The sequence below is a fragment of the Choloepus didactylus genome, chromosome 15, assembly GCF_015220235.1.
Source record: "Choloepus didactylus isolate mChoDid1 chromosome 15, mChoDid1.pri, whole genome shotgun sequence".
In the NCBI taxonomy this organism is placed as follows: domain Eukaryota; kingdom Metazoa; phylum Chordata; class Mammalia; order Pilosa; family Megalonychidae; genus Choloepus; species Choloepus didactylus.
Window position 1 is genome coordinate 82,265,829 of NC_051321.1, and position 26,314 is coordinate 82,292,142.

At 53.0% G+C, this 26,314-nt stretch overlaps 1 protein-coding gene across 4 annotated transcripts; it reads left to right on the forward strand.

The window, feature by feature from the left end:
* On the forward strand, positions 1 to 26,314 carry LOC119510972 (annexin A8-like protein 1). Of its 4 annotated transcripts, XM_037805395.1 has the most exons (12): positions 34 to 106; positions 4,768 to 4,858; positions 5,987 to 6,081; positions 7,243 to 7,356; positions 8,108 to 8,198; positions 8,868 to 8,947; positions 9,417 to 9,476; positions 10,006 to 10,099; positions 10,351 to 10,446; positions 12,045 to 12,103; positions 13,962 to 14,084; positions 16,370 to 16,715. In XM_037805395.1, the coding sequence occupies exons 1-12, from the start codon at positions 86 to 88 to the stop codon at positions 16,427 to 16,429; spliced, it is 984 nt and encodes a 327-aa protein (XP_037661323.1). In that variant the 5' UTR covers positions 34 to 85; the 3' UTR covers positions 16,430 to 16,715. The 4 variants fall into 4 exon arrangements, with proteins under 4 accessions (XP_037661320.1, XP_037661323.1, XP_037661322.1 ...); XM_037805392.1 differs by lacking the exon at positions 16,370 to 16,715 and having other exon boundaries at positions 1 to 106; positions 4,765 to 4,858; positions 5,551 to 6,081; positions 13,962 to 14,772; XM_037805394.1 differs by lacking the exons at positions 34 to 106; positions 16,370 to 16,715 and adding an exon at positions 26,039 to 26,314 and having other exon boundaries at positions 2,971 to 6,081.

A 26,314-nucleotide genomic window follows, 5' to 3' on the forward strand; every position in this document is an offset into this window, starting at 1 on the left:
CAGGGGAGCCGGGCTGCAGAGAGCCCCAGGGCAGCACTGAGCAGCGTGTCCTCACCTCCTCGGGAAGGTGCCACGAGTGACCGCGATGGCCTGGTGGAAAGCCTGGGTGAGTGCCCAGCCAGCTGGGGTGAAGGGTTCCTGGCCAATGTCGGCCACTTGGGAGGCAAGAGAGAGAGAAAGAGGGAGAGAAAGAGCTTAAAGGCAGGCAAACCCTCCATTGGAACTGGCTGGCTGCTGCCTTCCAGAACCAAGCACTGGGCAGCCGCAGTGGGGGAGGGGGACAGGGAGAAACTGTCACGGCCCTAGAGGCACTCATGGCTGGGAACGGGAGCAGGGGAGACAGATCAAGAAACCCTGAAATACATCCGGGCACACAAAAGGAGTGGGAAAGCCAGAGGAGGCCCCTGTGGGGTCAGCCTGCTCAGACGGTGGTGTGGTGGTTGAGCCTGTGTGCGTGTGTGCCTGGTGGTGTGCATCTGGGAGAAGCAGACAAGCTGCTCCTTGCAGAGAGAACAGTATGAGCAAAGGCACAGAAGGACGGAGAGCTTGGCTTTGGAAGGAAGTAGCTCAACATGGCCTGAGAGCCCCCGGGGGACAACAGGGAGGAAGGGGATATGTGCCCAGAGAAGCAGGTAGGGCCAGGCTTTATCTCAAGAGCAATGGGGAGCCATTGAAGGGCTTTGAGCTGAAGAGTGACCCAACTGTACAAGCTGATCTTGGGGGGCCCATCAGCACCCACTCCTCAGGGCACAGGTGGGCTCCAGGAATCAGGGACAGTTATTTGTCAAGACTGGGAGGGAGGACATGGCCACCCATGGCACCAGCCTCTCCAGGGCCTTGCGTGGCTGGGAACCAGACCTTCAGTGGGAGCCAAGGTGGGGAGGGCAGCACAGTGTGTCCCAAGTCTCCCCTGTCCCAGCTGAATGACAGGATTCCAGGAAATTTCCATCTGTTTGTTTCTGGCCCTTTCTGGGTTAAAGACAAGCCCTACTCACATCCCTCCGTGTCACCCCCTGGCAGCCGATGACTTCGGGACTGCTGTTTCCATCCCACGGAAGGGGGAACCGAGGCTCGGAGTGACCTGCTCAGGTCCCACCACCAGCAGGCGGGGGTGCCTGCCCCCTGCCCCCAGGCCATCTCCATGAGGCTTAGTGGAGGACCAGGCTTGTCCAGCTTTGGGAAAGCTCTGAGTCCTAAATGTCACAGCCAGGGGGCATCAGGGGCAGACACTGGGCCCAGAACAGGTGGGACAGAAAGGAAGCCAGGAGAGGGGCAGCCGCTGGCCCCGAGGGAAGCAGCCACACCAGGACAGGTCGAGGGGCCAGGCTTCTTTCAGGACATGAGTCCCAGTTTGCAACTACAGGTGCTCAGCGTGGCAGCCTGATTCTGGACCTTGCACCCCAGGGGCAGGGGTGGCTGGCTGGGCTGGGGACAGCGGCAGCCAACACTGACCCAGCACCCACTGTCCCAGGCATTGCGCTGAGCATCTTACCTTTGCCCTCTCACCTAAGCCTCATAAGGAATCCCTCATGGAGACAACACTGTGTCTCCACAGATGGGGAAACTGAGGCGTGAGGGGGCTGGGCCAAGTTTGCTGCGTTAGTAAGTGTAGCATCTGGTGGGATCTGGATCTGGGCAGCCTGACACCAGAGCCCACCCTTGCAGCTCTGTGGGCCTTGACCACCCACCACCAGTGGGCGAGACGGCTGGGGCAGCCACTCCCAGGAGACCCCACCTGCTGACCCATGAGCTGCCGAGGACAGCGAGGCCCACACGTCCTCTGGGCACAAAGCCTGGCCCAGAGTCAGGCAGGGCTGAGTCACCTCTTCAGGTTGAAAATGCTGCTGCCTCCGGGACTAGCTGGCCCAGGACACTGCCCTTTTCTCTAAAACCCCAGAGCGGGCAGGGAGCCACCTCCCCCAGGCCGGGACTTCTCAGTGGGAGGACGGGACCACTCAAGGAGCTGGGTAAACATGCTGGCACCTGAGCCAAGTCCTCCTGAGCACCAGCGTGTGTGCAGGGAGGACGTCCCTGTCATGGCCACAGAGCCGAGATGCCCCCATGTACCCCAGACAACCCGACCTCCTGGGGCGAGGCTTCCACTGGCAAAGAAGTCCCAGAAAACACCTTGTCTGGAAAAGTTTGAGTCATATGTTGGCAGCTTCACCAGTAGAGGGGGGATGTAGATGCAGCTGGGCTCTGAGTCAGGCTGTGGTTTAGATCCCAGCATCACCGCTTACTAGCTGTGCAGCCTGGACACAGCTTCCTCACCTGTAAAATGGGATCGGCAATACTTAACTCATGCAACCGCTGGGAGAAGGCAAGGAGATAATGGCTGTCCCCAGAGCAACCAGCCCAGGGCCCGGCACACAATAGGTGCCTAAATTGCTAATGCTGGTAACCGTGACTTACAATAATGGCAAGTTACAGTAACGGCAACTTACAGTAATGGCAACTTATGGATCCAAAGGGTACAATGTATGTGCACACACACAGGCACACGTGGGCAGAGGCTCTTTGCACCGATGGACCTTCCTTCTAACAATTTCTGAAACACAGTCCTTAGAAATGAGAGGATCTGTCACCAACACATTCAAGCAAAGGGTGTAGTAAGGCTTCTTACCTCCTGCTCAAAAGAAAGCCCCTTACAGACATACACTGGGTGGGAATCTACTCTGTATTTTCAGGATCTATCCCAGGACTTGAATGAAGGATGGATGGATGGAAGGATGGATGGATGGATGGATGGACGGACAGGTGGGAGAGCAGGTGAGTGGATGGTGGGTAGACGGATGAGTGAATTGTTGGTTGGGTAACTGGATGGATGGATGGATGGATGGACGGATGGATGGATGGACGGACAGGTGGGAGAGTAGGTGAGTGGATGGTGGGTAGATGGATGAGTGAATTGTTGGTTGGGTAACTGGATGGATGGAGGGATGGATGGGTGGGTAGATGGGTGGACAAGTGTTTGGGTGGACGGGTAGATGTGCAGATGAGAAAGCTGATGGAATGAGCCAGTGATTGGGTGAGTGGGAGGCTAGATTTGAAACTCCATCTCTAAACTCTCTTCCACTTACACATTCTCTGAGTCTTCCCAGAATTCAAAGCACACCTCCCTCCACCCCCATAGCATCCCTTCCCCAAAACACGTACTTAAGAGAAGTCATCCATTTTCATCTAAGAAATTGTGTAGGGCACAAGTCTAACGGCCCTGGACTAGTTTGGAAGTCCACTAGCTTCCTGGGTTATCTGGTTTATTTCACAATTGGCAGAATGCTGAGGTTCTTTCTAGACTGAGCCCTCTGCCATCCCCACAAGCCTGTGGACTTGCAATGCCCGGAACTGCCAGGGGCTCAGCTAGCTCCCAGCTCTCTAAAGTCCTACAAACACCCACTTCTCAGCAAGAGGGCAGAGGGAGCTCAAAGCCTTCACTCAGAACCACAGCCAGAAGCAACCCCTGGCTCCCCAGCCGCAGCTGTGCCCTCAGGCAGCTCACTCACCTCCAGGAAGCCTTCCATACCGCTCACGGTCCCGCAGTTCTGGGTGGGGTTCTCCCTTCCCGCGCTCTGTGGACGTGTGCACAAGTTGCTGGGTGGGGCTGCACCCACTGGCAGCCCTCAGGCTGTAAGGCGGGAGGGGCCCACACCCCAGTGAGGGGGCAGGGACTGGCAGGGCAGCTTCTGGCTCTGGCATCTCCAGCCTGTTGGCCAAGAGACCGTTCTGCAGAGGAAACGTGGCCATCCCGCAGCAAAACCCTGAGCAGACAGCAACCCCACGCAGCCAGGCTGGCAACCTCTGTCTCTCAGCATGCTCTCCCTTTCCCCATTATCACATAGGCACCCTACAAAACTAGTGCCTCCATAGATGTCCCCCAAGGAGACACCTTGCACCCCATAGCTATACCTCACCCCCAGAAAGCCAGCCCACAGGATGCACTCCCATTGGGTCTACAATAGCCCCTGCTCTCACACCTGGCAACACCCCAGGAAACCCCCTCCCCAGCCTCAGGAACCTGATCACAAAAGAACCCCAGAACCAGCCTGGCAGGAAGTTTGGGGGCAGGGAAAACTGCAGCTCCATCAGGAGCCTTCTGAGGGCGGGGTGCTTGGGGACATGCATGCAGTGATCATTTTGCCGTCACACCAATAAAACCATTGCTGGGCTCTGAAGGGAGCTCCCTCTTCCACCTGCCCCTCCCCAAGCCCCGGCTGGCCCTCTCTCTTGGGCCCTGCCCAGCCCTAGGGCTCCCCCTTCCTAACACTGAAGGCTGGAGCCCACCAGGCTCAGGCCCCTCTACTGGCTGCTCCCTTGGGTGAACGTGGTGGTCCCAGGAAGCAGCTGCGAGCCCCAGCCCACTCTGGGACAGACCCCAGAGCCACACACTGGGATTCCACTACCCAGGGCCAGCTGGCAGGTCCAGCCTCCCCTCGGCCCACGGTGGCTCATTTAGCGCGTGGGCCTCCAGCCCACAGGTGCCCGCAGCCCCAACGTGACAGGCCCATATGGCAACTCAGCGCGAAGCAGACAGAGGCGCCCCTGCCTCGACACACACCCGCTGGGACATCATCGTATCCAAGGGCCGGGGCTGGGCCAGGAGGGACTCCTGGGGCCGCTCCTCTCCCGCGATGGCAGGCAGGGGCAACCCAAGCCAGCAGGAGCCGGTGGGCCTGGAGGGCTCAGCCACCCTGCAGGGCCACCTGTCCCGGTGTTGGGAGTTGTCCTCCCCACCCCTTCCTGCTTTGATGGGTCTGGGCTCTCTAGCAGGTTGAACAGGAGGGTGTCACGGTGAAGGGGAGCTCCCACTTCAACCCAGACCCTGATGCGGAGACCCTCTACAATGCCATGAAAGGCATAGGTGAGTGGGCATCCACGGCCGGGGGCTGCCAGGAAGGGCAGGGTCTCCCCACTGCACCCTGAGACTGATCCCAGCCCTGAAAGAGTCACACGGGCCCCAGCGTCCCCAGCAGTGGTCTGCACACAGCACCCCCCATGACCCCCAAGACCAGAGAGGGGGAGGACGGTTGTGACTTCCTGGATGTGGAGGTCCCATCTGCTGTGTCCTTGTACGTGTGACATTTGACTCTCTGGCTCAGATGTCTCACCCTGAAATGGCCCCAAGAACGCAGCACCAAAGTGCAGCGGTGAAGTTTGGATGGGCTGACGCCTGTCAGTGCCTGGCCCAGCACCTGGCACACCAGAGATGGGGGGTCTGTAGGGGTGGGCTGGGGCCTGGGAACACCCAGCCATGCAGGCTCCCTCCTGCCCCTTGCTGGCTACCTGTGCAGTGGCCCCCCTCGACTCTCCAGCATCCGTCCGGTGCTCCCCTGGCTTTTCTCTGTTCCAGCAAGAAGCTGGCTGGTAGGAGGACTGGGGGAGTCTGGCCCAGAAAGCCCCCAAGGGTCCCACAGCAAGTGGTGCTTCCACCAGGCAGGGTGGGCCCCTGGCTGACTCTGCATGGTACATGGGGCCATGAGCGAGAACCACCCTACAAGGCGTTTCATGCCCTCTGCTTCCTGGGAAAACTTTACTGTCATGTCCATTTCACAGATGAGAAAACTGAGGCTCAGGGAGCTGACACTTCTTGCCTAAGGCCACACAGGCAGGGAGTGGCAGGGCTGAGGCGCGACCTTCTCCCACCGGGCCCTGCAGCCACCAACTAGGAAGGCCAGGCCAGGAGCCCCCATTTGTCCAGCCTAGAGGCCCAGGGATGGGTGGCATGTGCAGAAAACCCCGTGTTTCTCAGGTTCTGTCACCCCAAGGCTGGGCCTGGCCGCACCCCAACATCGCACAGTGGGAGGTGGGGATGGAGAGAGACAGCGGGTCTGTCCAAGTGTCTTGTCTGCACCATGAAAGTCATCAGCGTTTGGAGCGATCCAGGAGGCGTTTCCACACTGCCTGGCCATTAGGCAGCCACCCTTCCTCCCTGCAGTCATCAGCCCTTCTCAGTGCAGGGGCTTGGGGTTCGTGCCGGACACCCCCACAGGCACCAACGAGCAGGCCATCATTGACGTCCTCACCAAGAGAAGCAACGCGCAGCGGCAGCAGATCGCTAAGTCCTTCAAGGCTCAGTTCGGCAAGGTAAAGGGGGAGTCGTGATGGGGAGGGGTATTGGGGGAGTGGGGGATGGGGGGGTTGCTTGCTTCCAGAGACAGCCTGGCAGGCAGCTCTTACTGGATAAGGCCCTTCCCTAGAGGCCACCCCACTGGAAACAGCTCTCACCTCGTCCCTCCACCACTCAGAAGCGTCATGAGGGGGTTGCCGGATTCAGCAAATAAAAACACAAGATGTCCAGTTAAATTTGAATTTCAGATAAACAACAACAGCAACAAAAATTTGGTATAAGTATGTCCCAAACATTGCATGGGACATACTTATGCCACAAAATTATTCATTATTTGTCTGGAATTCAAATGCAACTGCCATGCTTTGTCCAACAACCTTATTTACCACTCCAAGGGTCCCGGCTGTCTGCAGTCTGACCTCCCTTTCCTTCCAACCGTCTCTCTCTCTCTCTCAATGCTTCCCCAGCCCCAGTTTCTGGGAGGCTCCTTCAGCTCAAAGCATCCTTTGGAGAGTCAACGCAGGGTGGTCAGTGACAAAGCCCAAGCATTCAGTTGGAGAAACCAGTATGCATTTTTTACAATTTTTTTACAACGAATGCATGGTTCTCTGCATTCATCTTTTGGGGAGAGTGATGCCAGAGAGGTTATATAACTCTCCCAAGGATCCAGAGCTTGGAAGCCAGAAGGTTGAGATTTAAATCCAGGTCTGACCAAGCCCTGTGCAGATCAGCCGGAGTGGCACTGTGGCTCCATGTAGAAATAGGTGGGTACCCTTAGCAGGAGACAATCACTCATTTACTGAGCACCCGTGGGCTCTGTGAGGGCTTTTCATGGAGAGCCACCCAGGTGTGGTGCCGGCCTTAGAGCTTGCAGCCTGGTGAGTGACAGGAACACTGAGTGCAGATGCTGGGTCGGCACCATGCTGAGTGCTAAGTCTCTGCTGGCACAACTCCCAGTCAGTCTTCTACACCATAGTATGAAATAGGAAGGCCGTCATCCCTATTTAACAGCTAAGGCTATCGATGCTTACAGAGAAATAGACCCCAGAAAATCCAGCCAACCCATGGCAGAGCCTGCATGGGCATCCAGCCAGATCCCCTCGGCCACCCACCACGCTGCTGCCTGCACCAAGTTGGCCCGGCCCGCAGGTCATCGTCTGTCTTTGCTCCTGCATTAGGACCTCACCGAGAACTTGAAGTCAGAGCTGAGTGGCAATTTCGAGAGACTCATGGTGGCCCTCATGTACCCGCCATACAGATACGAAGCCAAGGAAATGCATGATGCCATGGAAGTGAGAGGCTGGAGGGAGGGTGGGGCATGATGGGGGGCCCCTGGGGGGATGATGGGCAGGGCAGGTGGGCAAAGGTGACCAAGGGGAGGGAAGGGCTAGGGGCTGGAGTGGATTGGCAAGGGGCAGAAACACTCACAAGGACTCAATGGAGAGGGGTGCCGGGGGTCCCTTGCTTCCCAAGAAGCCTGGCCCTTGGAGTCCTGAGCTCCTCTTGCACGCTGGGCAGCTCCATTTGGAAGGGCTGCTGGGCAGATCCCGGCTGAGCCCAGGGAGCTTGCAGCCTGCTGCACCCCAGATGACCCGTCTCCGCTGTGGCAGGTCGGTGGTGGAGCCCAACCAGTATTTCTCAGGCGCAGTAGACCAGGTGGAATTAGAGCCCAACCTGGGAGATGCTGGGCACGTCACTCGATTTCCCTGCCCCTCCTGCCACTCCGTCATACAAGGATTAGGAGGAAGGCAAAGTGTGTGGAAGGCACTGGGCACTTGGTCTATGCTGCCTTTAATATGGCAGGGGGATTCGTATCTACAGAGGATGGTTAGGCTCAGAAAAGTGAGGGGACGTGTCCAAGAGCCACTCCCTGCCCATCACTGTGCCTCGGTGTCCATCATGCAAAAATCCGCATGTGATCACCTGTAACCTCCCCCAGTGAGCGCGTTCTCTCTAAGCCTCAGCCGTCCTGAAGAGGGAGGTGGGGGCAGAGCAGGGGAGCACGGGCAGGGGTCTCCAGCAAGCAGAGTGTTCTGCCCACAGGGCTTAGGAACCAAAGAGGGCGTCATCATTGAAATCCTGGCCTCTCGGACCAAGAGCCAGCTTCAGGAGATAATGAAGGCGTATGAGGAGGGTAGGTGGCCTGCAAAGGGGTGGTGGAGGCCTGATCCGAAGGCTCCGTTGCTGATGGTCAGAGCTGTGGCAGCCTGGCAGGGGCCAAGAGAACACACTGGAAGGGATCCTTTCTGGGCTTTTCCATGCATAGTCCTGGGCATCTTCTGTATAGCCAAGTCTGAGCCTAATGCTGGATAGGACGTGACTCCTCTTGATCCCTGAGTCCCCAAGCTCACTGGCTGCTGGGAGAGAGGCACACGTCCAATAACTCTGACATGGAAGATCACGCGGAGTTGACGGCCATGAACTGGGCACAGGCTGCCGCAAGGGACCGCAGCGACACCTGCCAGGGCCTTCTCGTGGTGGGGTGCAGGCCCCCAGCCGGTTCTCGGGAGGGGTCTGCAGGCTGCACCGCCAAAGTGTGATGACATGAGCCTGAGTCGACTGCCCCTGGCTTGGCCCATCTTTGAACTTGGTTGGGGGTCTGCATCGGTTCCTCGGTCTGAAGGCCCAGCTGGTGGTGGAGCCTCTGCCTTTCAGACATGGGGGCTCGGCATCCACCCCCGTGCCAAGGACCTGCTCTCTGGAAGGCCTTCATCCAGAGAAGGGTGGGAAACGGTTTAGGAGGAGAAGAGCAGCCCGGGAAGGCCCTGGGTCTGCCTGCCTCACAGTCCTGTCCCACCTGCAGACTTTGGGTCCACACTAGAGGAAGACATCCAAGCAGACACGAGAGGCTACCTGGAGAGGATCCTGGTGTGCCTCCTGCAGGTAGCACGGCCCAGCTCCTGGGGACCCCGGGGATCAGCTCTTGAGCTGGGTGGGGCCCGGGCTCACTGTGTGCGTCTCAGCATGGTGGACGGTCCTGACTGCAGAGCCCCACAGCAAGGAGCCCTGAAAGGGGGAGGAGGGTGTTATGGAAGGGGGAGGAAGGAGCCCTGGAAGGGGAGGAGGGCACCCCGGGGAGGGGAGAGGGAAGCCCCTTCACTGTGCGGGTCCCCCATGGCAGGCCATGCCAGGACTTCACTCCCCTCATCTCGCTGCTCCCCTGACTCCCTCCGGGGCAGCTCCTCAACTCCTATTTCATGGATGAGAAAAAGAAGCTGGGAGAAGATGCCTGACTTGCTGGGGTACCATAGCCGGGTAGCCAGAGACCCCACTCTGAGAGCGTGCCCCATCCCCCTGTCCCCCGCCTGGCCGGCCTGCCCACTGTCTTACAGAGCACCCCCCTTGTCCCCAGGGCAGCCGGGATGACATCAGCGGCTTTGTGGACCCAGCCCTGGCCCTCCAAGATGCCCAGGTGAGGCTGCGCCTCCTTGGCACCCCAGCCCTCCACCCAGGACCCAGGGCCGACGCCTGGAAGCCACACCTGGCCCCCTACCCCAGGCCTGCCTCTGACATTGGGCTGGGCCCACGCAGCTCCCCAGGGGCCTTGGCCCTCTGCTATTTGAGGAGGAATGAAAGTTACAAGGGTCGGAGAGGCACTGGAGGGCCATCCCAGAGGGCGGGTCCAGGGAGCTGGGGCAGCCGGGCCTCGGGGGACAGGGCGTGTGCACAGATCTGCACATCTAGGTGGCAGCGCTTGGGCTACTCAGCGCTGCAGGAGAGTGGGCGAAGCCCCCGGGGGACTCTAGGGTACCTCCTGGCCCTGGACCAAGAAGAGGTTTCCAACCGGCAGAGCCGCTGGAGAGAGGAGCTCAGGCGGCCGTGAGCCCCATGCAGGAGAGGGGGGTGCGGCTGTCCCCTCCCCCCAGCCCTGCGACTCGGTCCCACTGGGGTTCGGGCCCACCCCCCTTTCCCTCCCTCACCTGCTCTCTGTGTGTGTGCAGGATCTGTACGCGGCCGGGGAGAAGATCCGTGGAACCGACGAGATGAAATTCATCACCATCCTGACCACGCGGAGTGCCACCCACCTGATGCGGGGTACGGGGGGCTGCAGGAAGGGTCCGAGGAGGCGGGAGGGGCGGGGCCAGGCCGAGGCTGGGGGCGGGGCCAGGCCAGCACCTGCTGCAGGGCCCTCCCACGGGGGACAGATGTCCAGGGTGAAGTCTCCAGGATCCAGCCGTGGAGGTGAGAGGTGGGGGTGGCACGTCTCCTGGCAGGATCTGAACCAAGATGCAGGGAGAGCGCCACGTGTGGCTGCTTGTGCCCTGATTGCGGCCCTCTCTCCTCAGTGTTCGAGGAATACGAGAAAATCGCCAACAAGAGCATCGAGGACAGTATCAGGAGCGAGACCCACGGCTCGCTGGAGGAGGCCATGCTGACTGTCGGTGAGCGAGCAGAGCCCGGGTGCACAGACTCACGTGTGCCTGCAGGCCGTGGGGCTGCACCAAACAGCCAGGCCCAGGGAGGCTGCAACAAGCTCTTGACCCCTGGGCACCTTCAGGACCCCGGGCATCTTCTGCTCTTCCCCGCCCAGGGTCTTCAGTGTGCTGGGTCCCACCAGGGATCATCCTTTCCCCAGTGCTCTGCGATTGTGTGAATGTGTGCAGGTGGGTGCATGTGTGCCCGTGGATGTGCATGTGTGTGCATGTGTGTGCACCACTGGATCTGGGCCCTGGGCTCACTCGGGCATCCCCATGGTGAGTTTTCTTGGTTGTGGTTGTGAAGCCCCAGGGAAAGGCAATTTTCCGGGCCTCAGCCTGGGGCCTGGTCCCTGGTCCCAGCCTTAGTTGCAGATTGAAGAACTGATCATGTGTGGTTTGAGTCCAAACTCAGTGACTGATGGTCTGAGGCTGGGGAACCTTGCGAACCAGTCCCAAAATACAAGGTCAGATCCACTTTGGAGGACCCTTCCAGGACATATTTAGGGTCCAGAGCTAAGATCACAGTTAGGAAAATCAGTGCAGAGGGTAAACTGAGTCTCAGAAGGGACCCCTCTTCTCCTCATCCCACAAGATGGTGCCGCTATCAGGACTCCTTGCACCGGGGGGTCTCCTTGCACTGGGGGTCTCGCCTCTACCCCCAACTGTTCCGTGCTGTGCAGAGCCACCCACCAAGCCCAGAGCTCTGTACCCATCCCTCTGGGATCTACTGAGACATCTGAGACCCTCGTTGCCTTTGATGCCATGATAAAATCCCACTGACACTGGGGCATCTAAACATAATCCAGCTCCAATCTCAGCTTCCAAAGTCAGCCCAGGCCCCCGTTTTGACAACCCCCTGAATAACATTCTCTGGCAGGGAAAGAAGAGGGCACACAGGGCCCTCTGTGCTGGCCTCATCAGAGCCATCTCTCCTGGGGCATCACTCGCACAGATGAGGGACGTGCAAGTCAGGGAGGTCAGGCAACCCGAAGCCACCTGGCTGCATCAAGGCTGGATTTGCACACAAGCCTGCCTCCCATCCTTCCCGACTGGGGGGCCAAGGCACCCCAAGTGGCACCCCTAGCAGTGAGCCTGGGACCTGCACTCTGGGCCCCATGGTCCTCTGGGCTGAGCCCCCTTATCTGGGGGGATTCAGCATGCATGGGGCCTGCCATCTTTGGGGCCAACCCATGTGACACAGCACTCGGAGGCCAATGGCCACCATCACTGGCTGGAGCTGAGTGGCTGCATTCCTGGTGGAGCTGAACCTGGGGGAAAGACCCTGGACTCCAGCCATCTGCTGGCAGCCAGAGCTGGTGGTCTCTAGACAATCCCTGCAGGCCACGTGCACGTCACGTCTCACCCTCCACCTGCCCAGCCTCCTTCCTTGTCCCACCCCAGTGGAGACACCTGCCCACTTGTGCAACTAGGCAGGGCACGGGTAAATATGGCAAGCGTTGCACAAGCTAGTCCCTAAGGGCCAAGACAAGACACAAATGAATAATCTTGAACACGCTGCCACCCACCATCTCCAGCCCTTAACAGAACCTTGTGTTTGCCAGTGAAATGCACGCGGAACCTGCACAGCTACTTCGCGGAGCGGCTCTACTATGCCTTGAAGGTAACTGTTCCTTTCCCTCCTCTTCCTTCTTCCTTCTGCTCCCCTTACAAGCAGCCTACGAGGCACCAACTACAAAGCCAGGAGCTCAGAGCCAACACCATCTTCAACCCTTGGGTCCTCTCTCTCTCTCTCTTTTTTTTCTTTTTTTTTTTTTAACATTTTTTATTGTGAAATATAAATATAACATATATATAGCAAAGTGATAAATTTCAAAATACAGTTTAACGGGTAGTTGTAAAGGGAATGTCAAAGCACAGTATGGGTTATAGTTCCGCGGTTTCAGGTATTTCCTTCTGGCTGTTCTAATACTCTAGAAACTAAAAAGAAATAACTACATAATGATTTAGTAGTCATAATCATTTGTTGAATCCGAACCTCTCTGTTACAACTCCTCCTCATTTGATCATTCTCTCAATCTTCAGGAATATTTAGACTATGGCCATTCTAACTTTGTCATGTTGAAAAGTGGTGTCGACATAATGGGGTAGGGGAATGTAACTGGTGGATGTTCTGGGAGAGACCAGTACCTCTAAGTTTCAGGACTTATCTGGCATAGGAACAATCTGGAGGTTTTAAGTTTCTGGAAAATAAACTAAATAAGCAAAACTTTTATAGAGTCTCAGACAGAGCCCAGGGTTTTCTTTAGGGTTTTCAGGAATACTGTTGGTTGGGCCTTGACATACCATGGCATTTTGTAATATCCGGCTGAAGCTTACATAAGAGTAATCACCAGAATAGCCTCTCGACTGTTTGAAATCTCTTAGCCACTGAAATTGGGTCATTGTCTTATCCCAAACTCTTGGGATTAGAAGTTCTGGTTCTCAGAGGGGCAGCTGAGTCTGGGGAAGGGAAGCCGCATCTCAGGAGGGCTGACTGAGCAGGCACGTTCACGGGTGTGCATTATATTGGATTTTGCAACAATCCTGCAAGATCCATGTTGCAATTTCCATCCCAGAGATGGTGAAACCAGGGCTTGGGTTCAAGGTCACACAGCTGGCAGGTGGCAGAGCCACAATCTGAGCCCCTTTGCCCTTTCCATTGCACCACTGGCATCCTTGGGAAAGCTGGCTTTGCTGCTGGACATCACAGAAAGCTACTGTAGCAAATTCAGGTCTGGAGGGAGATTTCACCCACAGCAGCCTGGTTATCTGCACTCACCAGGGGGGCAGTGCGGGATGGCTCATGTCGAAAAGGTGCACTTAGAGCAAAAGCAGATGCCCAAGCTGCTTATATCAGGTGCAGGTGCAGATCTTAGTGTCTGGAACCAAATGGGAAGATAGATGGTCAAGTTCATTCCCTGAGACTACAGCCAGTCCCCTTTTTCTCTGATTTGAGGTGGCTGACACCATCTGAAGGAAGATCTGGGCAGAAAGCCCAAGCTGCTGGCACACCTGGCTGGAACTGAGAGGGGGCTTGGGATTCCCTTACCTGACACTGGGCGAGGCCAGGCGGGTCAGGAATGAAACTCAGCAGGCAGCCTGCCTGCGACATGGCCCCTTTAGCTGACTCTGGTTCCGTGGCTACTCTAGGAAGGAGTGTTATTCCCAAGCAGTGAGCATTTTTATGCCTTGATCCTTGAGGCTGATGTGACAAACCAAACAGACACTGCACTTTGGGGCATGTGGCTTCCCGTAAGGAAAGAGATGTGAGCAGTGAGTGAGATGAGCTTAAGGGGTGGAAACCCAAAGCCGCTAACACATCTCTGGGTGTGCATCCCCCTCTGACACCGAAGCCCTCTCCTGCACACCCAGCCCCTCCCAGGACCCCCCAAAGCCCCGCCAGTAGATCCATCTATCACCCCAAAAGATGGATCAAAAAGGACAGAGGCACCCTTTTATTGCTGCTGTCTCGTCTCCAGGGTGCAGGGACGCGGGACAGAACGCTGATAAGAAACATCGTTTCAAGGAGCGAGATTGACTTAAATCTTATCAAGAGTCAGTTCAAGAAGACGTATGGGAAGACCCTCAGCAGCATGATCGCGGTAAGCCGGGGGCCGCAATTCCCACGGCCAGGACCCCTGCAGGCTCCAACCATATCAGGGGTGGCCTGTGTGCCCCGTCCAATGTGCAGCACCCCGGCATGGGTAGTCATGTGGGGTGTCAGGGACAGGCAAGTAGCTCGGTGTGGCTGGAGGGCAGTGGGGGTGGGAGCACTCAGGGACCAGACCAGGGAGGCCACTGTGTCACCCCTGGGGAGCTGGCTTTGCATTAGGGTGACTGTTGCCCCTTTGGCAATGGCACAGTGAACCCTTGCAGAAGGAACCATATTTGATGAGACAGTGAGAGTAAGTTATTTGGCTGGAATTGAGCCCACCACTCAATTCCAGATTTGTCGTTCTGGCAGCAACATTTTAAGGAGGGTGACTCAGATGGGCTCCACAGATGGCCTAGCCAGATTCCAGTTGGTGAATATTCTTGAGCCTACAAAATGCAGAGCATTTATCACCCTAATGTAACTTCAGGAGAAATAGTTCAATTGGCCATTAATGCAGTGGAGGCTTTGACCATTTCATTAACCGAAAGTCAAATGCTAAGAAATACATCCGTGAGTCTTCATTTGTTACTAAGTCTGGAGGTCTCCTACCAACATCTATTGTGAACTATGTTTTCTAAGAAACATGCAGCTTGCAACATTGTTTAAAAGACGCTGCTGCTTTAGGATGTCTGCAGGTTGGGGCAGTGGGGTGGGGTAGGGCTGGGATTATTGTTTGTTTTGTTTTGGGCATCCAGCCAGACTTTGTCAAGAAACAAATGGGCTAGACGCAAACCAGTCTGGCCTGTCGCCATGTCCAGGCCCAAATGACTTTACAACATGCAGTCTAAGCTGATGTCGCAGATTCTTTCAAACAGATGGCTACTTGTGGCAGTGGAGAAATTTCTATTCCTTTCCACCATTCCAGTTAGACAGAAGAACAGTCAGGTTTCAGAAGGACAAACACACTGTTGGGTAAAAATGGTCACTCTGGGCCCCATCTACCAAGTAGACCCCTGATAGAGAGAGCCTTAGCATGCTTGTTATTGCCTAATCAATAAACAGCCCCTATCTAGAGGTTCACAAACCTCGCCCTGGAGATTTTTGCCTAATGTTTGTCACTCAAGAAAATCCAGTTAGAATTCATAAGTTGACCTTCTCCATAGATATCATCAAAGCAAAAAAAAAATGATTTGCAATGGTAAGACCAGCTCCTGACCAGAAATGAATAGAAAATGTGTAAAACCTGAACGTATAATTTTATTCCCATAAATTTGAAAAGGCAGACAAAATGAATGGTTCTCTAATAAAATTATAATATTAAAAAAATTGTCTTTAAAACAGTAAGAAAGAAAGAAAAAAGGAGAGCGAAAGACAGGAAGAAAGAAAGGAAAGGGAAGGGAACTTAAAATGTAGTTAACCTGTCCAAAAGAAGCAATCAGGTCCAAATGATTTTCTGGGCAAATTTTACAAAACTGTCAAGAACAGATAATTCCCATAAGACACAAACTGCTCCAGAGCACAGAAAATATGGAACCTTCTCCCCAGCCCTGCCCCTTACTCCCTGTGTGGCCTTGGAGAAATCCCTGTAAAACGTGAGTTGGGTGGCTCTGGGTGTGGACCCCATCAGAACCCGCCCAGCAGCTGGGGCAGGGGCGCTAGAGGGCTCAGTGCTTGGACCTGTCCCCTCGGTCTTCCTGGGAGGCCACACTGCTTGCCCCCGTGAGCCAGCTGCCGGGAAGGCCGGCTCTCCCCTCTCCTGGCCTCCCCACATCTCAGCAGGGACATGTCGTGAGCAGCAGGGTGTTAGAAGCCAGGAAACCAGCCTCAGAGAGGCTAAGGGATGTGCATCAGCCATTGGGTCACCTGGGCCCAGAGCCCAGGCCCCTTCCTCCGGGGTGGCCCAGGGCACCCCGCTGTCAGGCCTGCAGGCGATGGACTTGATGGCATCAGGCACACATGGGGAAGGGCCCTGGGGCAGCTGGCAGAGAAGGGGGGCAGCCATGTGCCTTCCTGGCAAGAGCAGAACTGTCTGTGGGATTCATTCTCCACATCATCAATTCCCCACACAGTTGGCAAGAGAATCAAAAGGAGATGCAGAGGAATAGCCTAATATGAAAACCAGGAACGGGAGCCCTTGGGGCCATGGGGGTGGGGTGGGGAGGGGACCACCCAGGGAGCACCATCACCACCACCATCATAGTCATAGAATGAGAACGGCTGTTCCTGACGGAGGGTGGCGCCAATGGCACAAGCTCTGCCCCCTTCTAACTCTCATGTCCCTCCCGCCCCCAGGGAGACACCAGCGGTGACTACAAGAATGCCCTGCTGACCCTGGTGGGCAGTGACCCCTGAAGGCTCGGAGGAACGGGAGCCAAGGCCAAGAAGCTGGGACCCCAGGGCTGGCTTGGTCCACCTTAGCTGGGGGGAGTGGGGAGGTCACAGCCAGCCTTGCAGTCTCTGTCTCCAGTTTCCAGGAGTTTCCAGCCAGTTTTTCTGACCCAGAGGGAGGGGCCACTCTGGGGCTTCTCCCTCCACCTTGTGAGAAACAAGCACTGTTCCTAAAAAGGAATAAACCCTCACCCGATTATGGAGAAGAAAAGAATTTATTCACGATCTTGCAAGAACAGGGCCCAACCAAAATGTGGGGATTTGGCACACAGAACAATAGACCCAGCAGTATTTGTTCCCTTTCCCTAACTGGCAAGTCCCTCCCCTGTTTCTCCAGTGGTTGGATACTTCAGAGGTTACATTCTATTGACAAGTGTATCTAGCCCAGGCAAATTTGAAACATGCAGCTGCCCAAATTGGAAACATTTGAAAAAAGTCTCCTGTGCAGACTTGAAACATTTGAAACAAGTGTCTACCCCTCTTTCTTTTGTTTTTTAACTGCAGAGCCAGTCTGAGCTAGTTTGGTAACAACTTATGAAGCTATTTTAGGAACCTCTAACCCACCCACCCCCAGTCTCCACCTTGCAAGGACAGTGGGCAGAGAAACAGGAGGACCGGCCACTGATTATAGCTTGGCTTCTTGACCCTCTGCCATTCCACTGAGCTGCCTCCACCCTGTGGGAAAGCTGAACTTAATCTAATTCTCACAGCCTGCCCTCCTCCCATCATTCCCAAGGGTGACCTCCAAGGCCAGTGTAGGGCCTGACAAGTTCCTTGGCTTGAAGGGGCCTGCAGGGGCTCATGGGCTGTTTCTTTCCACCTTAGCAGCTTCCCAAGCTCACCTGGTCACAAGGGTCACCTGAGCACACCTTACACAGGTATCCTGGCCCCACTCCCATATCTACTGAGTCAGGATGTCCAGGGCAGGCACCTGGCAATAGGTGTTTTTTAACAAGCAGCTCAGCCAATAGGCTTCTCATCCAGCAACCAATGAGAAGGCTGTGGAGAGCACATTTGATTGAGAACACACACCCATGGGCACTTGCCAAGGAAGACTGAGGAAGGAACATGCAGTCCTGTGCCAATTTAGCAGTTATAGCCTTCACTTCCCTGCATCTTCCAAAAATCTGAGGCTATGGGTGGAAGAAAAATTCTCTCCCCTCCTGATCATGGAGTAAGCGACCAATCACTGCCTCTGGGACCAAATCAGTAGCTCTTTCCTTCCTTTCCATGAACATGAAGTGGCAGGCGGGCAGCCAAGCACCGCCAAACTCTGAGCATGAATCTCCTTCCCACCATATACAGCGACCACAGCCGGCTACTGGAGAGGCTGAGACGCCCTGGTTGTGATTTTATTCAGAATAATACAGATTTGTAGATTTAAAACTGAGTGTATTTTTAGCAGTGACCCGAGTGGGGGCAATTTGTCTGTGGATGTAAAAGAAATGTGATAGCAGAAATCTTTGGGGAGTTATCACATGGGAGCAGAAGCATGGGTGTTTCCTCGTGGGAATATTCTGGGTGAACTGTGCACTGTCATCTCGGGGACGGCTCTGTAAACAGGGGGTCTTAATTTCTTAGGGCTGCTGTGAAAAGAACCACAGACTGGGGGGCTTAAAACCACAGATGTTTATTCTCTGACCACCCTAGAGGCTTTAGAATTCCAAAATGAAGGTGTCGGCAGGACTCTACTCCCTCTGAAGTTGTGGGCGGTCTGGTGACTTGCTGGCAGCCCGTGACGTTCCATGCCTCTGTCACATGGCCGTCCTCTCTGTGAACACATTTCCTCTGCTTTAAGGACACCAGTCATATTGGGTGAGGACCCACCCTAGTCCAGTTTGGTCTCCTCTTGACTGACTGCATCTTCAAAGATCCTATTTCCAAATAGGATCACCTTCCTGAAACCAAGAGTTGGGACTTGAACAAATATTTTGGGGAACACAATTCATCAACCAGGTATGGTTTCTATTCCCCTCCTGATTTGTCATCTAACTCCCAGTATCTCGGGGTTGGAGGGGGCTTGAAAGGTCATCTGATCCCATTCCAACCCAAGGCTTGGTGCCCTCCATAGCATCCCACTCAGTGGTGATCTGGCCCAAGCAGGCTCCCTCCAGGGATGGGAGCTCACCACCTCCTTGGGCAGCTCATTCTTTTTCCAACAGGTGTGATCAACAGGTGTGACTGAGCCAAACTCTGTGCCATCATGCCCACTGCTCTGGACCCCACCACCCAGAGCCATAAGTGTTACTCTTCCCAGGAATAGCGTTTAGGATCGTCCGCAGGCAGCCCACGGAGTCCACCAAAGCTAAGTCAGAGGGAAAGACCCCCAGCCCCTTCAGCCACCCCTCTGGAGTCCGATTTGAGGCACCTCCTCTGAGCATGCCCCACTTTCCAAAGGGCTTGCCCCAGGAAGAGGCAGATGAGGGTTCTGGGGGAGAGCATGGGTTTTGCACTCAGAGACATGGAAGGTAGGTTGAAGCTCTGTGCTGTCCTGGCTCTGTGACTCTGACCCCATCGCTTACCCTCTCTGAGCCTTTAAATGCAGTTGAAAAATCGCTGCATTTTGAACCACCCCAGAATTAGTGATCAAAGCCAACATTTTACTATGCTCCGAGACTGTGTAAAGGGAACTCAGACAAGGCACAGTGAGGACAGCTTGTCTCGGTTCCACAAAGTCTGTTCCGGGCCTCCTGTCTGAGCCCCTCACTGATAAGTCACTTGCATCAGCTCCTCCCATCTGAGCTCAGGAGCCTGAGAAGCAGAGCCCGAGGTGGGGAGATTGTGGAAGTGAATTATTGGGGTGAGAAGAGGAGAAGCGGGGACAGGGCAGAGGAGGGCAGGGGGGAAGTCAGCAGGAACAGGGCTCAGCTGGAGACTGGCTGCCGCCTGGTCCCACTGGGGAGCCTGAAGCCAGGGGGGGCCTCTGGTGCCAGGTCAGGGGGTCCCGGGGTGAGGTTGGGGCTGTGTTGTGCAGCCTCCCCTGCGAGAGGCTCCCATGTGGCTGGGGGTAATTCTGCAGAGAAGGGGCCGGCTGGGTGTTATCAAACACCCTTCATGGCAGCTGGAGGATGGAGCCCCCCGGTCAAGGGCCCCTGGGTGGGGCACAGTAGGGTCCTTTCATGCCCCCAAATCATTTTTGCTGAAATAACTTTCAGGGCACTTTCTGGTAACACAGACACACTCCTAAGGTACTTGTTTACCTGCTGTTTGGGGCTTTTTTTTTTACATGTTTGTGTAAAACTGGGGCCATCTCAGTTTGATTTCAAAAAAGGAGAAAAATGAGAGGGTGTGTATTCCCTGCTTGTGGTCTTGCCATAGCTCTATATTGGAGAGTTTGTTTATTTGTTTTTAACTCTCTCCAGAAAATTTATATACATACACTGCCTCTCTATGCTCAGATCCAAGTTTTTCTTTCCTTAGAAACTCAATTATTCCTCTGTCGTGATGCTGGCTGGTGGGAGAGGGTGGAACACGCCACAGTAAGCTGAGAATGGAGTTTGCCCTCCAGAAGATTCTGGACATAGTTTTCATGCTGCACAGGATTCAAGGAGCAAACTAATAGCCTTTCAAAATTTCCTTTTTCACTTAAACTATCCAGAGTGGATTCTGTGATTGGCAACGAAGAACGCTATTACATAACATCCCTGTGCCTATGGTTTTGTGCGGAAATTATCTGTTTGTGTGCCCCCCTCATAGAGCTGTGGACCCCTTGCAGGCAGGAACTTTGCTTCACCCTGTTGAGCATTGAGTGCCTAGCATACAGCAGATGCTCAATGAGCATTTTTTGGATGAACCACAACAAGAGTATAGAATGTGGGGACAAGAGACTCCACTAGCCAGTGAGCCTGAGCAAATAAATCCTTTCTCATCTCTGATTCTGAGAAGATGTTCCGGGCCTGCTTAGAGTCACCTGTTGGATGGAGCCCATCTGGCTCACCCAGTCCTGAAAGGAATCTCACGGGAGAAAGCTGCTCCTCAACTATTTTGGCACCACTTTGTGCCAGGCCCTGACTTGGGTTCTGACGTGGCAATAACAAACAGGCTCCGGCAGAATAGGTCCCCGTGGGAGCCCTTGGTGAGAGCTCACCTCCTCCCCCACCAGTCCAGCGGGGCCGGAGGGCAGTGGCCAGAACCGGGCACAGGCCCACCCACGATGGTTTCCTGCCACCAGGGAGAATGGGGCTACTGTGCTTGGATTGACCTGTTTAGGGCAGGAGACGGGACCCCTCCCTGAGGGCCATCTACCCAGGCAAAGCCAGGATTCTCTCAGCAGGGCTGGCCAGGTGAGGTGCCACGGGAAAACCACGCTTGAGCCAAGTCTTGAAGGATGACTCAGCACTTATCAAGCAGACAGAACAGGGAAGAACATTCCAGGACAGAGGGAAGAAGGCAAACAGTGCCAGGGAGTCCAGGCTCCCCCGGACACGCCACGGGAACAGAATGTTCACGCCGGGAGAGGTGAAGAGTGAAAAGACAAGACAAAGACGTGGTCAGCGGCCAGGGTGGGCAGGGCTCCTGCTGTCAGGCTGAGAAGCTCAAACAATTTCCAGGGACAGCGGAGGCCGTTAAAGGGGTTTGGGCTGGGGAGTGTCTTGGTTGGATTTTAATAGGATTTCGGCAGCAGGATGGAAGGAGAATGTGGCCAGGTGAGTCTGGAGGAGGGAGCCCAGGCTGAAGCTGCTGCAACACCTTGGCAAGAAATACACAGCGTTTCCTGACAGCCACTACCACCCACCATCCAGCTCGGTACCTGTGATACCAGGGCTAATTCCCAAGGAGGACATGACCTTGGCCACCTTGTATCCTGGCCCCGGGGAGTCAGCTATGCATTTGGGATGCACCAGATACCCATTTCCACAGCCCCTACCCTGAGCCCATCAATATCTGAAATAGCTCTGTGAGCCCCAGACCTGGACAGAAGGAGCTGGGATCCTGTGGATAGCAAAGCTGGGTGGGCACCCAGGGTCTCTCAGGGTGTTACTGGGCTGGGATGGGCCATGTCCGATGGCTCAGAGGCCCGCGACACCTCTGTTCCCCTGCCAGCCCATTCCTGGCTCGGGCCTGGCCCTCGGGCTGTGTGCTGATGGATTTCTGGGGCCACCAGAGTGGTCACTGGAGCTGGCACCATGCGTGTGACACATCCTGAAGCTGGGCTCCCAGACCTGAACCCCCGGGTGCCTGGTGCACAGCCTTGCCTGGGCATGCTCGGCTCCCTCTGTCTGGGCAGGCCGCTCCCCCCGCAGCTTCCTCTCTCCCTGCTGCCCACACCTGGATCCTCTGCAGGACTCGGGGCCTCCTCTGCTCCCACAGTGCCTTTCGGCTGGAGCAACCAGACTGGCCAGATGCCCCATGACCCCCCACCCCATTACCCCTGTCCTGCTCTCACCCTCCCCCAAGTGGAGGGCTGACCTAATGGAAACAGGAAGTCAGTCATCCTCACCCCTGCTCCTGGTGTGACGGGATGGAGGCCATCACCCTCCCAGCCTGGAGTCTGAGACCCGCCACAGATACCAGGCTTTGTCACATTCCCCATGGCTGCCTCATGCCTGTCTGACCAGGGGCCAGTCGCCCGGGATTCACCCTTGGCCTCGCCCCTCCTCCCCTCCTAGGCCTGGTTCATGTTCTGACAGAGCATACCAGCCAGAGAGACCTCCTTCCACAGCCTGGGTGGGTCACTGCTCTGCCCTCCTCCCCACCTCCCCCTGTGACCATAAGGCCTCCCTCTGCCCCCCAGGGGCCCACACCACCTGGACAGACAGGCCAGGGCCCCGGCTACACCTGGGAGGCCAGGTAGGGCCCAGCTGACCCAGGCCTGCTCTCACAGTGCCCTCTTGTGGCCAGAGAGCACGGCTGCAAGTCAGCTCAGGGGCTGTGGACCCCTGCGGAGGCCAAAGGCAGAAGGGGCCTGGGAGCAGAGAAGGCTGAGGGGCTGGGGGTGTCTGGGGGTGGGAGCCCCAGACCTCATCAGTACTGGGCTTTCTGGAGTGGACATGTTCTCATGGCTGAGCAGAACATTTCTCCAGTTAGGTTTCAAAATACTTAACTTTGCTGACCCACAGGGCTGCCCCCTGGCCCCTTTGTCCACTGGGGAATGACCTGCCCCTAGCTACCCGGCTGGACACAACCAAGACATGCCTTGGGCTCCAAGGCCAGATCTCTACCTACTGATTTTCACATGTTTTTCTTTAATTAGCTCTTTTTCTTGTTTAAAATATAAAATTTAACATAGGCACCCAGTTAAAAAAAAATTCAGAGCTAGATCATAGACCTAAACTAAGAAGTTTCTAGAAGAAAACATAGGAGAATGTCTTCACCATCCTGGGGCAGGAAAAGATTTCTTGGAATACAGAAAGCAGTAATTACAACAGAAAAAAAGAAAGAATTGAACTTCATTAAAATTTTCAACTTTACCAATTAGAGAATTAATAGACAAGTCACAGACTAGGAGAAAATCTTTGCAAAACATTTATCAAAAAGGGACTTTGTTCTAGAATACTTAAGAATTCCCACAGCTCAATAATCAAAAGACAGCCCAATTTAAAAATAGGCAAAAAACTTAAGCAAGCACTTTACAAAGGAATATATACAAATAGCCAATAAGCACACAGAAAACACAAGCACTTTTAAAAACTTCACACAGGTCCAACTTATATATGCTGGTGGGAAGGTAAAATGGTACAAACACTTTGGAAGTTTGCTTAGTAGTTTCTTATAAAGAAGTTAAAGATATACCTTACTGTACAACCCAGCAATTCCATTCCTTGGTTTTTATCTAAAAGAAACGAACATTTATATCTAACAAAAAGACTTATACAACAGTATCCATAGCAGCTTCAATTCATAAAAGACAAAAACTGGAAACAATCCACACCTCCATCAATAGAAGAAGGAATAAACAAACTGTGGTATAAGCAATACAAAGAAATGAACTACTGGTATTGCTACTACAACATGGTGAATCTGAGCAAAAGAAGCCAGACACAAAGGAATCTGTAGTATATGATTTCGTTTATATGGAAATTAATCCATAGTGAAAGAAATCTAGCAGTAGTTGCCTTGAGATCTGGAGGGGGGAGGGGTGCAGCAGAGATTGATGGAAAAGAGGCACAAGAGAACTTTCCAGAATGTTAGAAATGTTCTAAATTCTATGGGGTTACAGGAGGGCATGTGTTTGCCAAAAGTTACTGAACTGTTAACACTTAAGATTTGTGCACTTCACTGTATGTAAATTCTCTCAGTAAAAAGATATTGCAAATAAAGGCACTTATGAACATTCAAGTGCAGGTTTTGGGACGGACATGAATTTTAATTTCTCTGATAGACACCGATGAATGTGACTTGCTGGATCGTATGATAAGAATATGTTTAGTTTTTAGTGGAACTGCCGAATAGTTTTCCAGAGACGTATGAGAAATCTTTCTCCACATTGTCGCCAGCATTTGGTATTGTCACCATTTTCTATTTTAGCCGTTTTAGTAGGTGTGTAGTGAAGGTTTATCGTGATCTTAATTTGCATTTCTCTGACAACTAGTGATATTAAACATCTTTTTCATGCACTTATTTGCCTCTTTGGTGAAATGTCTCTTTATGTCTTTGGCCTGTTTTCTAATTAGATTATTGTTTTACAGTTGAGTTTTGAGAGTTCTTTACATATTCTGTATATGAGGTTTTTGTCAGATATGCAGCTTGCAAATAATTTCTCCCATCTGTAGATCCTTTCATCATCTTGACAGAGGCTTTTGAAGAGAAAACAATTTTAATTTTGATGATGTCCAATGTATCAATTTTTTTCTTTTATGGATTGTGCTTTTTGAGCAATGTCTAAGAACTCTACATCTGGAGGATTTTCTCCTGTGTTTTCTTATAAAAGCCAAAAACTGGAAGCAACCAAAATGTCCCTTAACAGTGAATAGTTGCACAAATTGGTTCATCTATATCAATATTCAGCAATAAAAAGAAATGAATTATTATTTTTAATGCAATTTTATTGATATATATTCATACACCATGTAGTCAAACCAAAATACACAATCAGTGGCTCACAGTATCATCATATAGTTGTGCATTCATTGCCATAATCAATTTTAGAACATTTTCATTACTCCAAAGCAAAGAAAAAAATAAAAGTAAAAAAGAACACCCAAAACATCCCATATTCCTTATCTCCCTCTATTATTTATATTTTTTGTCTTCATTTTCAGGAATGAATTATTGATATCTTCAACATATTGGTTGGATCTAAAGGGTGTTATGCTAAGTGAAAAGGAACCAGTCTCAGAAGTTCACATGCTATGTGATTCCATTTATGTAATGCTCTTGAAAACAGATTGGTGGTGGCAGCAGGCATTAGAGACGGTGAGGGACAGAGGGGTGATTGTAACTGAGAGCAGGTGGCACAAGGAAGGTCACTGTGGTGGTAGAACAGATCTTGATCGAGGTGGAGTTTACAGGAATGCACATGTGATAAAATGGCACAGAACTAGAGCCAGGCATTGTCCCAATGTCCATTTCCTGGTTTTGATCTCATACTATAGTTATGTCAAATGTAACCATCGGGGGAAACTGGGTGAAGGGGACAGGAGACCCCTCTGTACAATCTCTGCAACTTCCTGTGAATCTACAATCATTTCAAAATGTTAAAAAACTTTAATGCATAAAAAATGTGTTTTATGCATGCTTGTTCTATAACCCCCAACTACTCTAATAAAAAGTAATTTAAAATACCCCCAAATGTTAAACTGCCATTGAACCTTAAAAATAAAAGAAAAATATTAAAAGGCAAAAAAATAGTAATACATGCACTTGATTAAAAACTCAAACAGTACAAAACAGGTCAATGGGGAAAATAAATCTCTCTCCTACTCCAGACCCTCTGTCAAAGCCATCTCCCAAAACAACCACTATTAACCAATTTCTTGTATATACTTCCAGCAATATTGTAGAAATGTACAAAAATATATGCATTTTTTCACTTCTGCAGCTTTTGTTTTATACTGGTCTACCCCTTATTTTGTTTCATATGAATTTAATTTAACTTAAAAAAAAAATAAGTGCATGTAGCTGAATCCTGTTCTTTTTAACAGCAGCATAGGATTTCATAACACAATGAACCATAATTTATTTAACTGGTGTCTGCTCAGTGGACACTTAGGCTGTTTTGGTCTTTTGTTATTAGAAATAATATTGTAATAAACATCCCTGTAATAAACATCTTTTCTCCACATTTTCGCCTCTGATGTTGTAGGAGATCGAATCATACAGTATCGCCGAAGGATAGAATCCTAAAATATAGTGGGTGGATCAAAGGGCAAATGGATTTCTAACTAAGACAAATTTTGCCAAATGTCCCCACCAATGGCATCGCCATCCATTAAGTCCCAGTTTCCCACCCTCTCACCAACACAGCACATTTTCAGAATTCGATCATTGCTAATGTAATGGGTAACATACAGTAATTTGCTGCTATAATTTGTATTCCTGTGATGACAGGTGAAGTTTTAAACAAAAGACGTTTCTCATATATGTAAAAGCCTTTTGTTTTTGTTTTTGTTTTTTTGTGAATTGTTGGCTCAGGTCCCTCCATCAGTGGGGCTTAGAGAACCCACCATATTTCCCTCATCAACTCTCTCTCCGACTACCAGAAACATCTCACACTGCTCTGCTCTCCTCGTGCCCTCACATCTCCTGACTCTCCATGAGTGACCCTGCTTGGGACTGCTCTGAGAAAATGAAAGCAACCCTAAGACACCTCTGTAGGTTTCCCACACTGTTGGCCTACGCTGTTTTTCTCCGAGGACTTGGTTGACTTCACTGCAGTATGTTCAGGGCCTGACCGCAGCCATGGAAAAT

Coding starts and splice junctions, on each gene's coding strand:
- LOC119510972 (XM_037805395.1), top strand. CDS start 86: ATGGCCTGGTGGAAAGCCTGG. Junction 6,082..7,242: donor TCAAGGCTCAGTTCGGCAAG/GTAAAGGGGGAG, acceptor CTCCTGCATTAG/GACCTCACCGAGAACTTGAA. Junction 8,199..8,867: donor AATGAAGGCGTATGAGGAGG/GTAGGTGGCCTG, acceptor TCCCACCTGCAG/ACTTTGGGTCCACACTAGAG.